Below are 15720 nucleotides of genomic sequence, written 5' to 3'. Positions count from 1 at the left end.
GACAGTCAGCTCTAATAATCTTTTATTCAAAGTAGGCTGAAAAACAGCACTTACGAACGTCAGAATTACATGAGACAAAATTCCTTTTACCACTTTCTACGTGTTATTTCTGGGAAGAAACTCCCAATTCTTCAAAATAGAATATGTGTAAAGAGATAAAACGAAACCCACAATACCAAAATAATAACAAATGTTTATTAACTAGTCTTTACACATACATACAAGAAATGGAATAATAGCTGCGGCAAGTTGAGTACGATTCCCGAATCTTGAATAAAATCTACTCCTAGGAGTGTTCGATTATCGTGTGATTCAGGCAACACTATAAAGTTTGTGGGGATCTCCCGACCACATAATGATACAGGTATAGTTATGGGCACGAATCTTGATCTCTGACCTTCACCTGCGCAAAAGTAATTTATTGGGTATGAAGTGAGGCGCGGGGGCGGGCTAAAGCAGTGATTGGCCCGCAGTGCATTGCTTCATAGCCGTCACTTAGGATTGGTTCTTTGCTAATAAATCACTTCTGCGCAGATGTAGGTCAGAGCTCACGATTCGTGCCGATAACTATATGGTGGCCGACTTGACAGACTGCCTGCGGCGCAAACCATCAGCAAGGGTAACCATTGCTTTTTCTGTTTTAAATTCGACTCCTTTCCGTCTGAGCAAGTCGTGCAATGACGTGGGTGCGACGCTTAACTTGGCCCCAGAGTCTATGTGAGCTTGACCGTTGACGCCAGCAAAGCCAATCTTGACAGTTAGGTAGTCTAAGTCGTGCTGCTGATGCCGAGTTGCAGTTGAGCGAATAAAATCCAATATCCACTGCGCCAACTTTACTCTTTGCACTTTGGACATTTACTCCTGACTACCCTGGATTCGCCACAACTGTAGCAGGTGATTTTGTGGCCAGGCGTCGGCTTAGAGGCAGCTGGAGCCGTAGCATTTTTTGATGCAGTCTTATCTTTGCCTTGCCTTGCGGTTTTCCTACGACACTCCTGTTCGTTGTGGCCATAAGCACGCCAGAAGGTACATTTGGGTCGTCTCCCCGCTGACGATGCAGAAATATTGCTCGACATTGATCGTGCAGCGACAGTCTCTTTGAGTTGAACCTTCGACAAAAATTCTTCAAACATCGCAATGGAATCTCTTGGTATTCTGTCTCTAATACTTGTATGCAAAGAAGTATACAAGAGATGCCTTGGGATGGAGTGAGCGAAGGTTTGGGCAACTCAGCCATAAGTGCACGTTTCTTGGCAACGAATAATTCCGTACCCACAGGACTCTGTTGCTTATCGCAGACAATTTCGTCATATAACAGATAAGCTGGTCTCTTCGGTGCAAACGTTGAGCTTATCGAGGACACGGCTTTCTGCCAGCTCGTTATTGTGTCTTTCACGCCTAACCACCAGATATATGCCTCTCCAATCAGTAGCAATGTAAGGCCTTCAATGGCGTTGTCATTGCTTATTGCCTCGATCTTGTTATTTTTATTTAATAGTTTATGTACACACACATAATACAGAGAAGAAGAAAAATAAAACAGATAGTACAAAGGCACAGCTTATTTCATTAGAAATCTCTTCCAGCTGGCCCGTTATGAGAGAGTTAGAATAGAAAGAGATGCAGATAGAGTGCGTAGAAAAAAAAGAAGCTATAGCTAAAGCTTCTAACTCAATTTCAAACTAAAGCTTCAATAATCACTAACCTAACCTAAATATGTATTGATGGTTGATAATAATGCTTCAACCTCTGCAGTATTCCGAGATCCATCGAAGCGAGCAGTGCATGACGCAAAGCTACCTGATTTTTGTACTACGTGATCATTTCGGCTGGCCAACTCGCGAAACTCGGTCGTAAGAGAAGATAAAGTTTGCCATTTTGCTACCTAACTTCCTACGGCTACGCCTAGGTAATATTTTGAATAGGTCAATATTATTAACTACTCTCAAATACTAAGTACAATACAGCCTACCCCTAAGGATGCTAGCGTGAAGATAACGATAGTGAAATAATCAAAACAATAACGCTCATGGACCAAAACTACAATTTTATTGAACACCATTCATCGGATCTTTGAGAGAATGTATAACTAAATTATTAGTGCCACCCCAAACATTACGACCTAAAGTTTTCTTCCCATCTCTGTAACATTTCAGGACTTTTTCCTTCAACTCTTTATTACGATGTGAAGATTCCAACGTTTGTATGAGAGCTCTTATGTCATCGACAATTTCCCCCGTTGTTAGGATCCTCCTTAATTCCCCATAGAGGTATAGAGTTGTCCAGTAATTATCTTTCATGACGGAAGTGACGTAAGCAATGCGTTCTGCATGGAGGTCTTTCGCTCTCTGCTTAGCGCGTTCCAATCTTTCTCGAGCCCGTTTTTCATCATCCCGAGCCTTACTAAATTTTGGGTCCCGCTTTTTTTTTGGAAGCCATCGGAGTATATTTTTTTGGTCTGGAAGTGGCTCGTTATCTATAACTCCAGAGTCTGATTCTTCATAATCTGAGGTATTGTTTGTATAATCATTGGTAGTTGATGTATTACTTAGAATGGTATTGTTCTTGTCTTCAAATGGTTTTTGTACCGCTTCTAGTGAAGGTAGGATATCTGTGGCATTTTCTTTGATAGTGATATTCTGTGAGGCTTTCTGTAATGAATAAAAAATAGATATTATTATTTAAACGGCTAATATGTTTTATTCGATTCTGTCAGCGGTTTCACCCTATCCTGGGGGACTTATTTCACGCATCCGTGTAAAGAGTAATGTTTAATCAAAACTAGCTTCCTCTCTGAAAGAACTTCCCGATATAGCTAAAATAAAACTACAGGCCAAACATTTTAGAAGCTCAGACTCTACTCAAACTCAAAGATATAAATAAATCTAAATATAATATCAAACTGAGGACCTCCTTTTGTAGGAAGTCGGTTAAAAATCCATCCTCCGAGACTTTTTCCCAACTATGTTGGGGTCGGCTTCCAGTCTAACCGGATTCAGCTGAGTACCAGTGCTTTTTTTTTAAGTCGGTTAAAAATAAGTACTTAAAATCTATTTTTGCTAACACTTACAGACGCAGTAAATAATATGCAGAATAGCAATATCAATGTCATAGTCACGAATATAAAATTTTCTTATCGAAATTAAGTTTCATGCATCATTACATATTAATTTAAAAACTCCCAGTTTTTTTTGTGTGCACCTTATAAGGCTCCGAAACTACTAAACCAAAAATCCTTTCACTACTGGAAAGCTACACTCTTCGCAAGTAACATAGGCTATATTTTATCCCGGTACGGGCAGTAGTTCCCACGTTGATGAAACGGCGAAAAACAGCTGTGCCTATTATAATGGCGTCCACGGCCGACTTCGGCCACGGCGGCTGTTCTCATTTAAGGAGATCAGCCAGTTGCGCAGGACATACTATAGTGCACGAGCATTTGCGCAGACACAGGTGCACTCCCTATTCCTTCACTCTCATAGCCCGATGGGACGGCAATCCGACACGACCGGACAGAGGTCAGGCGCAGGACCGACATTTACGTGCTCTCCGATGCACGAGTGAATCAATCACCAACTTCCAGACTACAGGCTGCTTTGTGAAAGTTTAAGAAAACCCAGCCCAACCCAACCCTTATGTACTCCCCTTATGTTTTTCCTTATATACTCCACTTATGAACTTCCTTTTGTACTCCTATAATGTAATCCCTTATCTTCTCTTATCTACAAACCTCCTTATGTACTCCCCTTATATACTTCCTTATCTACTGCCCTTATGAACTTTATTCTTTACTTCCTTATGTGCTTTATTATTATGTACTCCCTTATGTAGGTACTTCTTAAGTGTAATCCCTTCTCTAATCTATAAACATCCTTATGTACTCCCCTTATTTACTTTCTTATGTACTTTCTTATATATTGCCTTATATACTCCCCTTATGTACTAGCCTTATGTACTTTCTTATATTAATTTCCTCATATACTCCCCTTATGTACTTCCTTATATACTGCCCTTATGTACTTGTTGTATTACAATAGCGTTTCTTATTTATTTTTAAGAATTTAAATATTAGGTACTACGTAATTCTTGCAATAGGAAACAGTGCTACGTATTTCGATGTCACATAAAATATTATTACCCAAACGAATAGGCCCAGAACTAATAGATCAATAAATCAATATAAATTGATTTTAACAATAAATGTCGCATAGAAAATGGCGTAACTGAAGCAATTCGATTAGTTTACACAAACCTACGATGTTATATATAAATGTATTATTTTGTTTCGTTTTATTTGCTTGTATAAAACAGGTAAGTATTTCTTTCTGTCTAACCTTTTCCCAACTATGTTAGGGACGGCTCGGCTTCTAGTCTAACAGGATGCAGCTTAGTACCAGTGTTTTACAAGTAGCGACTGCCTATCTGATCACCTCAACCCAGTTACCCGGGCAACCCAGTACCCCTTGGTAAGACTAGTTGTCAGACATTGCGAGAGCTATACTCATCATCCCCCGAGCCCTTTTCCCAACTATGTTGGGATCGGCTTCCAGTCTAACGGGGTGCAGCCGAGTACCAGTGTGCCACAAGGAGCCACAAGTATGCCACAAGGAGCTATGTAGGTAAATGTATGGTTATTCCTGATAGAACTTTAATCTGGGTTAAACAACAGAGTAACGGCCGATCCCAATATTCTATCTATCTACGGCTTTGCTCATTAGAGATAGAATTTTGACCCTGGTCTAGCTTGTCCTTGTACATTATACAAAAAGTCTATGTATTTATATATGTTAAGTGTGTGCAATAACAGATAAAAATAATTAGCCTTATACAATCGACTGAATATTGAGAATGGCTGTGAATGAATAGGTATTGTTATTGTTTCAGATTGAGCCGATGCGTCACGAAATAGCACCAGAATTCAGATTCATTCACTACCCGTCCATAGCTTACCATGCTAGGCACAGGAGACTGTTAGATATGGGAAAACCTAGGAAGACTACCAAAAAACCTATAAAGCGAATAAAACTGTGAAAAAGCGAATAATTCGTGAAAACTATTTTTATTAATTAATAATGCAATGGTATTGGAATTTGAATTAATTTGTAATTTATACTATAATAAAAAAAAAGATTTTTGTTTCAACCCTAAAGGCTCCGAAACTACTGAACTGAAAATTCGCTATTTCTGTCGCTCTAGCAAAGCTACACTATCCCCATGTAACTGGAACTATATTTTATCCAGGTAAGAAACGCATGAACGCAGCTACTTTATGATACAATGAAATTGGATTTTTAAAGCAATTTACCTATTATGGACACATTAAACAAAAGGTTTTCAATTCAAGAATAACTTGTACTGTTACCTACACTTTCATACAATATATGAAACTAGCCGTTTTTCGCGGTTTCACCCGCGTCCCGTGGGAGCTTCCGCGGGCACCGGGATAAAATATAGCCTATGTTACTCGCAGATAATATAGCTTTCTAATGGTGAAAGAATATTTAAAATCGGTCCAGTAGTTTTTGAGTTTATCCATTACAACCAAACAAAGAAAATTTTCCTCTTTATAATATTATCATAGATGTATGATCCAATATGAAATGGTTTTTAAGATAGGAGTTATCATATGGTACTATATACAAGTCCATAAACATACATGTAATTTTGAAGAACTTTTGTTTTCAATGCTCACCTCAATCAACCCCAAGACTCAATTTTGGCCCCAACAAAATCCTCAATCTTCATTCTCTTAACACTGGGCGGTAAATTATCCCCATAGCTATCTAGAACACCATTGAACCTCCACGGGAAGACATGGGTAACACCATTATCGTCATACATTATGGTATTCTCATTGTTGTCCTGTGGTCTATTGGATCTCTCGTCTAGAAGTTTGTTGAATAACTCTTCGAATGACGGAAATATTACATCTTTGGGCATATTTTTTGATGCAACTGAAATGAGGAAAAGATGGTTTTAGTATTAAATAATGTTTGCTGAAGTGCTTTACATAGGTTCAGCAGTTACTTAAATTAAATTATATATAGAACTAGCTTTTGCCCGCAACTTCGTTCGCGTGGAATAGTGACTACCAGCAGATTTTTGATTTGACCAATAGATGGCGCTATATGTCCGGAATAATTTTTTTTATTTTTTTTTTTGTCCTTAGAACTATCCTATGTCCTTTCTCAAGTTTCAAACTATATCTGTACCAAATTTCACACAAATCGGTTCAGTAGTTTAAGCGTGAAGAAAAGACAGACAGGCAGAGAGACAGACAGACAGACAGACAGACAGAGTTACTTTCGCATTTATAATATTAGTTTGTATTTGTAAGTTTGTATTTTTTTTTTCTAAAGCAAATATGCTTGTGCTAGGTAGTGCTGCTCTTCCATTTTACATAAATGTATACTAATAATGAAGTCAAAATAGTACACAAGAATATATGAATGTATTTTAATTAAACTTGGCAGTAATATCACTTTTATCTATTTGCAGAAAGGAATTTCTGTGGAATGTGGATGAAAAGTAGGTGGCTAATTCAATAAAACAATATAATGAATTATTTCTACTGAGTTGTGATCTAAAAAACTGAGGATAAAATAATGATTACTCAAAGTAAATTACTATACCATATTCTCTGAGTGTTTGCAACTGTTCTGCAGTATAATGTGAAAATCGACAAACACCACCAAAATTACAATCCCCATTGCTGAATCTTAAACATGGTTTCTTTTTGCTCTCTTCTGCCAATATTGTTTCTGGGTCTGAAAATATCACATTAAATTAATTTAAATAATATGCAGCTTCTAAAACCTTTTTTTGGAATTGATGTGGAAACCAGTCCCTACAGTATTCAGTTGCAAAGATAACAGGGTTTTAGCGGTCAGTTAGGCAATCACCCCAATGTTTTAAAACTATGTAGGACTTGGGTACTCAACTGCTTCAGTCAACAGTTCAGTAGTTTTGGAGCATGTTCCTTTGAAAGAAGTGTTTCCTCTTTATTATATTAGTTTAAATAGTAAGATTTTAGTAATATTTACCCTTGAATTGTTGATAATGTTCTTGAACTAGTTTCTGATGAATTAGTCCATTGTTATGTGTCCTTACTATAGCGGGGGCAGCTACCATTGTCTTGTCACAATAATCACAAATATATCTCTTACCCATGGCTTCTTTTATTAGTGATGCTGCAAAATAACAATTTATTTAAATGGAGTAAGAGTTTATTTATACTATCTTCTTCTTCTTTCTGGTCGTTCCCTCAATGCTGAGGATCGTGACTGTATGTCAATCTTCTCCACTCGGTCCGGTTCTGCGCCATATGTACCGCTCCCTGTATCTGGCCTCCCGTCACCTCTTTGAGGTGGTCCACCCATCTAGCTGTTTATACTATATTTATGCACAAATAGTTCACTATCTGATTTAAAAAGCTGGATCAAATAAAAAATAAAAGTATAAAAAAATATAAATGTTGTGTTTTTGTAGCTCTTTGAGGTTACTTACCAATTGAATGTTATGAATCTATAAACAAAACAAGTTTTATAACAGAATACGATTGTTATACCAACCAGTCTGTTTAAAGATTTTATCGAGGGTCGAAAAGAATACGAATTTCAGGCTTTTCCTGGTTTTCATTCAAGTCCCACAACAAGTTTATTATTATTTGTCAAACAAATGTCATCCATGTAAATCTGTAAAGATTAGGGATGTCCAATGGAGATATATTGATGGAATCGTCAACTTCTCACATCGATTAGGTTGCAAATTACCGAATATATCTACATTCCTAATCAACACACAAAATTATGTATAACTAACATACAGACAAGCCTGAAATCACATGAGACCCAGGACCAGATGCCTCAGAGCCGTAACACTGGCTTCCCACGGTGCGTGATATCGCGGAAGGGCCTCGTCCGTGGTAGCAGAGGACGCCTGTGGCGGGGCGCCGATATCCGACGCGAGCCGGTAAGTTCAAAGGTGTGGACAGGGAATATTGCATGCCATTCGTTAATTTTCTACCGTGATCCCACTGCTATGGGTGACAAAAAACAAAATAAATAGAATTTGATATACATTATGTCTATGTGCCTACGCTTTCGTTAAACAACTTTTGTTGTATGTTTATATCCACCAGCGACGTGGTTTCTTTTTACTTTTACTACTCGTAGATCACATTATTTGGTAATTGTTAATTAATACCACAGCCGCGGCTGCAGCGACGACACGTTCTCTTTCACTTTGCATTTTGAAATGAAGTTATCAAAAGATTTACACAGACCAACACGCAAAGTTGGAAGAGCCCTGTCTGTGTGCGTTCCCGTCCGTGAACGTCGGCTGTGCCTGATGATCCGCAGAATCGCGGACCGTTGGCACCGGCCCTAAGAGTTAAGTTACAAGTATCAACACCATTTATATAGCATTGAATAACCAAACCTAACCTAATGATAACCTTTCTACAACAGAATAAAAACTAGTGCCAAAACATAGCATCATTTTAAAAATATCTAAGCAAAAGTCACCATATCGATAAAGCAAACGAATTGACGATCGCCCATTAAACCTTTTAAGTGTATTAATGTTCAATTAAAAAGTAGCAATCATTATTTTTTTTTTCAAGATTAAAATGTTATTTTGTTAATTTGAATCGATAATCGATCGTCCCCATCACTATGTATTATGGTAAACTGTCAGTGTCAGTGTCAAACGCCATGTTTGTTTACATAAATCTATTTACAAAATAACAAATAACTTTTTACAATAACTTAATAATAAGTTACCCAATCTTACATAAATTGTATGTAAGATTTATTTAAAATAGTTTTGCTCTTCCTTTAATAAAAACACTGGGAGAATTAAAACAGATAAAAGATGTCAAAAAAATGTTTTGTGTGTAAAAAGGAACCAGGTCCTGAAAACAGTCTTCACAAGTATGTACCTACCTACTATTGTACAAAAAATTATATTGAATTAAAAAATAAATGCCAGTATCTCATAATAATTGCTTGATCCACAGATTTCCAAGCAACAATATAATGAAACAAAAATGGATAACCGCTCTTGGACTGCCGAAAACTCCGTTTTTCAAAACTACTCTTATCTGCGGAAATCATTTTAAGCCAAAAGACTTTTTTCCTAACACGGGTAATAGGCAAAGACCGAGATTATTGCCTAATGCTGTACCTAGTTGGAGCCCACTGACCCCGGCTCCTGTTAATCAGAAGAGCATGATAATTTTACATCCTATAGTGTTCATAAAAAAAGAGGCTTCTACGCCCTTTGTCAACAGTAAAACTGGTGCCATTAAAGAGAGCAAGCCAGATCTAGAATTTCTTAAGAAATCCTTTAAGAAAAGTAAACCAGATATGTCCTTTGAAGAAAGAGAACATTATGTCCCTGGAATTAGCGAAAGCATCCCTTCTGAATATATAGTTCCTGACCTTCTTGGCAATGTAAATATAAAACAAGAACCTTTAGAAGGCAATTCAGATGAGGATATTTCAAATTTCAGTGAAAATAGTAATGTTGAAGACTCCAGTGATTGCAAGAGGTATGTTTATTAAAAGAACTTATACTCCATTTGAGGGGGACCTAACTAAAGGTTCTTCAAACCTAATACACAAAATATTGTTTTCGCTCCTCTGTCCGTCCATCCGTCAGTCATCAGGCTGTATCTCATGAACCGTTATAGTTAGAGACTTGAAATTTTCACAGATGATGTATTTCTGTTCCTGCTATAACAATAAATACTGAACAACAAATACTATAATAAAATGAATATTTTGGGGGGCTCGGAGTAAACGTTTTGACGTGACAACGTCTTATAAATTGGTTTGCCGGGTGACACTTCAAGAAACTGCGTTACGCTCCGCTCACGTTATGCGCTCACAATGAGTGCGAGTGAGAGGCACGCGTCACTTCCACTCGGGCATGGTTAGCCCGCCTAAGAGCGAGAGAGACAGACATAAAAAGTGAAAGGCACGCGTCCCTTCCACTCGAGCACAGTTAGCCCGCCTAAGAGCGACAGCGAGTTGATAACATAAACAATAACACCGATAATGACGGTTTTCTGTGTCTAAATATAAACACATTTCTTCATAATAGAGAATGGCTGCTGCGATATAAGGAGTGTATCAATGTATGGGTTTTAAGGTAAACCAACCAAATTGTGATCTTTTCTATGTTATAGAGAGTTTATCGTTATAAAGAATGATGTTATAAAGAGTTTACACTGTATTTGAAAACATTTAAAAATATGAGAAACAATAATTTCTAATTTGTTCAATTTTAGTACAATGGAGCCAGATGTACAAATTCCTTCAACGTCCAGTACACCGATGGAGACTGATGATATCGTGCCACCAACGTCTGCCATACCTTTCGCTGTGCCACACACACCCCGTAACGGCAAAGCGCGACGACAAAGTATGTATAGAAAACGTAAGGCCGCGGAAAGAACTCCGGCAGAGGCAGCAGCTTTTGCAAAAGCAGCCGCCGAAAGACAACGTAGATGCAAGCAACGTAGACTCGCCAAGTCAGCTCTTGACACCGGCACGCTAGAGTCAGCCACAGTGTCTGCTCCCGTGGTAGTGGAAAGAACAGTTACTGCCCAGACCAGCGCTCAGCGACAACGTGCTTACAGACAGCGTAGAGCTGCTCAAATTGTTTCACAAATAAGTACTCCACCGACTCACACAGCAGTGCAACCGGAACAATCAACCTGGAATATCAAATGGTCGTCGTCAATAAAGAGGTTTAAAACTACATTTCTGGACAACGAATTTGGCCACGCTTGCTCTGTTTGCGACCGATTGTGGTTCAAGAATGACCTTAAAATCATCACTGCTGCACAACTACAGGTCATATCGGATTGGTTCGTTAAGGAAAATAGGCAACTACGCGAGGAGGATTATACGCATATTTGCAACACCTGTAGACTTTCGCTGAACAAACATAAGCTTCCTACCCTTGCAAAAGTGAATGGCTTCTCATATCCAGAAATACCTCCTGGCTTACCGCCACTGGATCCAATTAGTGAACGATTAATCTCACCACGTCTGCCATTCATGCAAGTGCGTCGTCTGCGGCATGACTTCTCTCATGGAATTATTGGTCAAGTGATCAACGTTCCAGTCAACGTAGAAGACATGGTAAAATGCTTGCCCCGGCATTTAGATGAGGACGACGTCATTAATGTCAACATCGAACGGAATCTCGCACACAAAACAAATTACATCAGCGGCTACATGTCGAAAACGACAATCAAAGAATGGTTGGATGTACTTCAAAATTCAAGTCTATATCGCATGTACGATATCAAAGTAGATTTGTCAAGGCTGGAAACTGTCGTGCCACCAGAGGAAGATTTGCAGGATGACTCGGCTCATCGAATCGAAACAATCGCCGCCGAGTGTACTCCGGAGTCAGAAATTCTTGCTTCCAGGCAGCATATACTACTGTGGAACGAAGAGGATTGCCTCGACATCGCACTAGGACATCGGGCCATGCCTCTGAACATTTACGACCGTCATGCTGAAGAACTATCATTTCCTGCAATATACTACGGCCAGCCTCGTCGCTTCCTCATGGGAGTTTCAGTGACACCTTACATGATGGCAACCAGTGAATTACGACGAAGTGACAGACGCGGAGCCACGCCTCAAAAAGTCTTGTACGTTGCTATGAAGATTCTACGTCTCCGCATGGTAGATGGCATTCACAGCACATTTCGGAATGTGTCAACCACGGAAAACGTAACTCGACGCATGTTGGAGGACCCGGAATTTCTTAAAGAATTTGTCGTTCAAAACCTTGCCTTCATGAAGTCAGTACCCAATTCCGTCCAGTATTGGGCCTCTCGCAAACGAGATCTGTTTGCGATGCTCCGTCAACTAGGTAAACCGACCATATTTCTCACTTTAAGTGCAAACGAAGTACGCTGCTTGATATTACTGAACTTACTCCTCAAATTGAGTAACAAGTATCCTGGAAAAGTTGCTGAAGATCTAAACACGTCAGAGCGGTGCAACTTAGTGAGCGACGATCCAGTTACGTGCTGCATATATTTCCACAAACTCGTCGGTACATTGATGAATATGCTGAAGGCAAAACAATCATATAATCCATTTGGCCAGTACTTTGTTAAAGATTATTTCTTTCGCATTGAGTTCCAGCATCGAGGAAGCCCCCACGCACACATTTTGTTGTGGTTGAATAATGATCCACACGAGGCCGTGTCAGAAAATATGCCAATGACCATCGAGCTCGTGGAGAAGCTGAGTTCTGTCGCCAAAGAAGATATGCCCAACGAGACCATCTACGCCAATCAAATTCACAAGCACACTTTCACCTGCACGAAGCGAGGTGAGACGACTTGCAGATTTGGGATCCCGTACTGGCCAATGCCTGCTACTCGAGTCTTGGTTCCAATGCCTCAGACTGATGGACGCCGGTCAACATTCCAAAAAAAATCCAAGGAGCTACGAACGTGTCTCAGCGAACGTACATACCCTAGCATGGATGACTTTCTGAGGGAACATGGTCTGACATTTAATGCATATCTTGATATAGTACGTTCAACCCTTCGCAGACCAACTTTGTTGTTTAAACGTAACTTCGATCAACTTATGACAAACACGTTCAACCCTTACCTTGCTGGTCAAATTAATTCCAACATGGATATTCAGTTTATCTTAGATGAATACAGCTGCGCACAGTACGTCGTGGAATACATGAACAAATCAGCTCGTGGAATGGGTAACTTGAATCGAGAGTTGACTAAAATGATGAAAGAACACCCTGACCGTGATTACACTGGTCAATTAAAAGCATTGAGTGTCAAACTTCTCAATGCAGTTGAAATGTCGGCGCAAGAAGCAGCATGGTATTTGTTACGACAGCCGATGAGCGAAGCAAGCCGTCAAATTGTGTACATACCAACAGAGTGGCCCTCAGAGAGACAACGTTGCCGCAAACGTCGGAAACAATTGGATCGCGAAGGAATCGCAGAGGACAGCACAGACGTGTGGACCAAAAACATCATTCAGCGGTATGAAGAAAGACCTCCGTCTTTGCAAGATGTATATTTGGCCGAGTTCGCGTCGTGGTATGCTAACTCTCGTGATTTCATTGACAATGAAGACGACTTGAACGTGCATGAAGATGACGATCCTGAACCGCCGACTGGAGAAAGAACGGCATCGAGAGGATATCGCAAACGTCTGATCGGTCGAATCATACGATACAGATGCTACGACATAGATGAAACTGTCAATTATCAACGTGAGATGGTACTGCTGTACTTGCCCTTTCGCAACGAAGTCGCTGACATTGTTGATTGTAATAAATTTATAAAATTATTCAATGACAACAAGGAAACTATCATGGAACGCAGAAAACTTTATGAGAACAATATTGACATCGACAAAGTGATGCAAGAGCTAGAAGCAATGATGATTTTGCAAAATTCAGACACCACAGAACCAACGGAAACAGAGTCAAGAAGAGTGTTTGTAGAACAGCTGTTAGGAGGAGAGGGAGCTCAAAATAACGATGATGTTAATGAAATCGTGCCGCCTGCCATTCATGCAAGTGCGTCGTCTGCGGCATGACTTCTCTTGTGGAATTATTGGTCAAGTGATCAACGTTCCAGTCAACGTAGAAGACATGGTAATGCATGCATGGGCGCGAAGGAAACGACTCACAAACTACACGAGATATTCGCACTGAATATATTCGAGTCCAAGGACACACTTTGCAAACCACCACTAAAAAGGCAGTCACATTCTGTGACGATGCTACCAGTGCTGGACAAACTATCGTGACGAACATCAATTGTCAAAGTTTGAGTGCTCATGCCACAGACGTTAAAACAGATTCAGTGATTCCAAGATCTGACTATTTAGTACTGACCGAAACGTGGATGCGCGACACTTGTGAACCACATCCAATCAAGAATTATGAGTGCATATCAAGGAAGAATAATCGAACAAACTCAGACACCAACGCAGCAGGTGGAGTAGCGATCTATCGTAGGCTATCATCAATATCAACAGGAAAAGTGATCGATGTTGCAGTCACAGACACTGCTCGAGTTATCAAAACCTGCGGTGACTTGTGCTTGGCTGAAGTTACTTGCTTTACCGCTGATACTACCTTCAAATTTGTGCTCGGTGCTGTTTATATTCATCCAGGATCAAGTGTACAAGACATCGGAATGTTGCTACACCAGGCACTTCTTCCATACGTGCATAACAGCCAGTACGTGCCACCGTTCCTGCAAGTTGATCCTAATATGCCGATTCTTCTATGCGGTGACTTCAACCAAAACGTGAAGTCTGATGACAAGTTTCTCAAATTCATTAAAGATACGTTTAATCTTGATTGCGTATCAGATATGTCTAAGTTACGTTAAAAGGAACAACCATTGACTTGACATTTTCTAGGCACATTACAGCAGAAACACTTCCTTTCATTTCATATTTCTCCTATCATCGCCCTATCCTCAACAAAATCACTCAGATAGGAACAAGTTGTAGTAAAGGCTGTTTCATTGTATATTGCAAGTTATTGTATGTATATTTGTATATAAATACGTATGTATGTGTAAAGGTAAAAATAAAATGTTGTTAATATGAGAAATTCAGTGCGAGATTCTTTGTATAAATTAAAGTTTTAAATATAATTCTTTGTATAAATAAATGTTTTAAATTGTTACTATTATTTCATTCTTCTTCCTACTATAGCTATACGAATGAATATTCACATTAATTATTTTACCACTCAAAGTCGTTGTCACGTAAAACTTTCGCCCGTATACTGACTTTACAGGCAACCAATTTTTTTCTGAGTTTGAGTATATCATTCTTATGATCTGTTTTATAATCTATTGAAAAAGTAATAATTTCAGGATAACCCAGTCAGAAGAAGAACCTTCCATTCCTTCCTTTCATCGCAGCAACGATTCAACGTAGGCATGATAAGACATGATTGCCGTTTTGAGGTTTGTTACTCTTTTCACTATTTTTAAAGCATATACAAATTTATTGATTTTGGTACTGAGATTATCTACGTGACCTTTCCAGTTGATATTTTTATCTATTATAACGCCTAAGAACCGAGTATGTGTAACTTCTTTGATAGTAGGAATGTTGAGATAGATGTTATTTTTGCAATTGTTAGTTTGGTTAAATAAACAAATAAGATTAACTGATGGTGTCCAAACAGAACTATTTTCTAGAAAAGACTTCTCGTCTGATGCAGCTTGGGATCGATTTTTCCGAATTATTAAAGCAATAAGGCATAATCAAGCTATTACTCAACAGAAAAGAATGAGAAATCGTATAAAGTGGTTAAGAGGTTCTAAAGTTCTATTTATTTAGTATTAACTATTTATCCGTAATTTTAATCATTAATCATAGATAAATAATATCTAAAAATCTTGTCAAATATAAGTACAGGCGACAGCCCATCGAGCTACCTCAATCTGTCAAATGTCTTCAATAGATTTTCAATCTTATCACAATAGAAGAAAGTTGATGTTTCGATTGGTAAAATTTGACAGATTATGCAGGTTGACCTGCTAGTGATTGTACAATAACTCGTGTCAACTATTATTTTATTGTAATCTACTGCAAAGTCCGTGCAATATCTAGATCTGATAAGTAAGGTATATAAAGTTACCGTCGGTATGTAAGGTATCAAAATAAACATTACTTT

At 38.9% G+C, this 15720-nt stretch overlaps 3 protein-coding genes across 5 annotated transcripts; 1 reads left to right on the top strand and 2 right to left on the bottom strand.

The window, feature by feature from the left end:
- Positions 1 to 175: 175 nt before the first annotated feature.
- Positions 176 to 3112, bottom strand: LOC135119010 (uncharacterized). The gene is made up of 4 exons (XM_064042257.1): positions 3071 to 3112; positions 2120 to 2651; positions 870 to 1560; positions 176 to 480 (listed from the first exon to the last, which is right to left on the bottom strand). Exons 1-4 carry the CDS (start codon positions 3110 to 3112, stop codon positions 198 to 200), a joined length of 1548 nt encoding a protein of 515 aa, XP_063898327.1. The 3' UTR covers positions 176 to 197.
- LOC110377990 (zinc finger matrin-type protein 5) lies at positions 2028 to 7688 on the bottom strand. Of its 3 annotated transcripts, none has more exons than XM_049851796.2 (5): positions 7572 to 7688; positions 7044 to 7190; positions 6633 to 6767; positions 5693 to 5954; positions 2028 to 2651 (listed from the first exon to the last, which is right to left on the bottom strand). In XM_049851796.2, exons 1-4 carry the CDS (start codon positions 7636 to 7638, stop codon positions 5698 to 5700), a joined length of 606 nt encoding a protein of 201 aa, XP_049707753.2. In that variant the 5' UTR covers positions 7639 to 7688; the 3' UTR covers positions 2028 to 2651; positions 5693 to 5697. The 3 variants fall into 3 exon arrangements, with proteins under 3 accessions (XP_049707753.2, XP_049707754.2, XP_063898504.1); XM_049851797.2 differs by having other exon boundaries at positions 7507 to 7687; XM_064042434.1 differs by lacking the exon at positions 7572 to 7688 and adding an exon at positions 7392 to 7520 and having other exon boundaries at positions 7044 to 7230.
- A 1077-nt stretch (positions 7689 to 8765) lies between these two features.
- Positions 8766 to 14718, top strand: LOC135116561 (uncharacterized). The gene is made up of 3 exons (XM_021337065.3): positions 8766 to 8933; positions 9020 to 9553; positions 10295 to 14718. Exons 1-3 carry the CDS (start codon positions 8875 to 8877, stop codon positions 13611 to 13613), a joined length of 3912 nt encoding a protein of 1303 aa, XP_021192740.3. The 5' UTR covers positions 8766 to 8874; the 3' UTR covers positions 13614 to 14718.
- Positions 14719 to 15720: the final 1002 nt, after the last annotated feature.

This window comes from Helicoverpa armigera, chromosome 28, assembly GCF_030705265.1.
Source record: "Helicoverpa armigera isolate CAAS_96S chromosome 28, ASM3070526v1, whole genome shotgun sequence".
Taxonomy (NCBI): domain Eukaryota; kingdom Metazoa; phylum Arthropoda; class Insecta; order Lepidoptera; family Noctuidae; genus Helicoverpa; species Helicoverpa armigera.
The sequence above is the reverse complement of the archived record's forward strand: the minus strand, read 5'-3'. Positions and strand labels throughout refer to the sequence as shown.

What these genes read in the sequence shown, in the direction of transcription:
- LOC135119010 (XM_064042257.1), bottom strand. Translation starts at nt 3,112, where the DNA reads ATGACATTGATATTGCTATTCTGCATATTATTTACTGCGTCT. An exon ending in TGGGAAGAAAACTTTAGGTC is followed by an intron (nt 1,561 to 2,119) that starts GTAATGTTTGGG and finishes TAATGAAATAAG; the next exon opens with CTGTGCCTTTGTACTATCTG. An exon ending in ACAGTTGTGGCGAATCCAGG is followed by an intron (nt 481 to 869) that starts GTAGTCAGGAGT and finishes ACGGCTATGAAG; the next exon opens with CAATGCACTGCGGGCCAATC.
- LOC110377990 (XM_049851796.2), bottom strand. Translation starts at nt 7,638, where the DNA reads ATGAAAACCAGGAAAAGCCTGAAATTCGTATTCTTTTCGACCCTCGAT. An exon ending in TAAAATCTTTAAACAGACTG is followed by an intron (nt 7,191 to 7,571) that starts GTTGGTATAACA and finishes GTTATTTTGCAG; the next exon opens with CATCACTAATAAAAGAAGCC. An exon ending in GCAAACACTCAGAGAATATG is followed by an intron (nt 5,955 to 6,632) that starts GTATAGTAATTT and finishes TCCTCATTTCAG; the next exon opens with TTGCATCAAAAAATATGCCC.
- LOC135116561 (XM_021337065.3), top strand. Translation starts at nt 8,875, where the DNA reads ATGTCAAAAAAATGTTTTGTGTGTAAAAAGGAACCAGGTCCTGAAAAC. An exon ending in CCTGAAAACAGTCTTCACAA is followed by an intron (nt 8,934 to 9,019) that starts GTATGTACCTAC and finishes CTTGATCCACAG; the next exon opens with ATTTCCAAGCAACAATATAA. An exon ending in GACTCCAGTGATTGCAAGAG is followed by an intron (nt 9,554 to 10,294) that starts GTATGTTTATTA and finishes GTTCAATTTTAG; the next exon opens with TACAATGGAGCCAGATGTAC.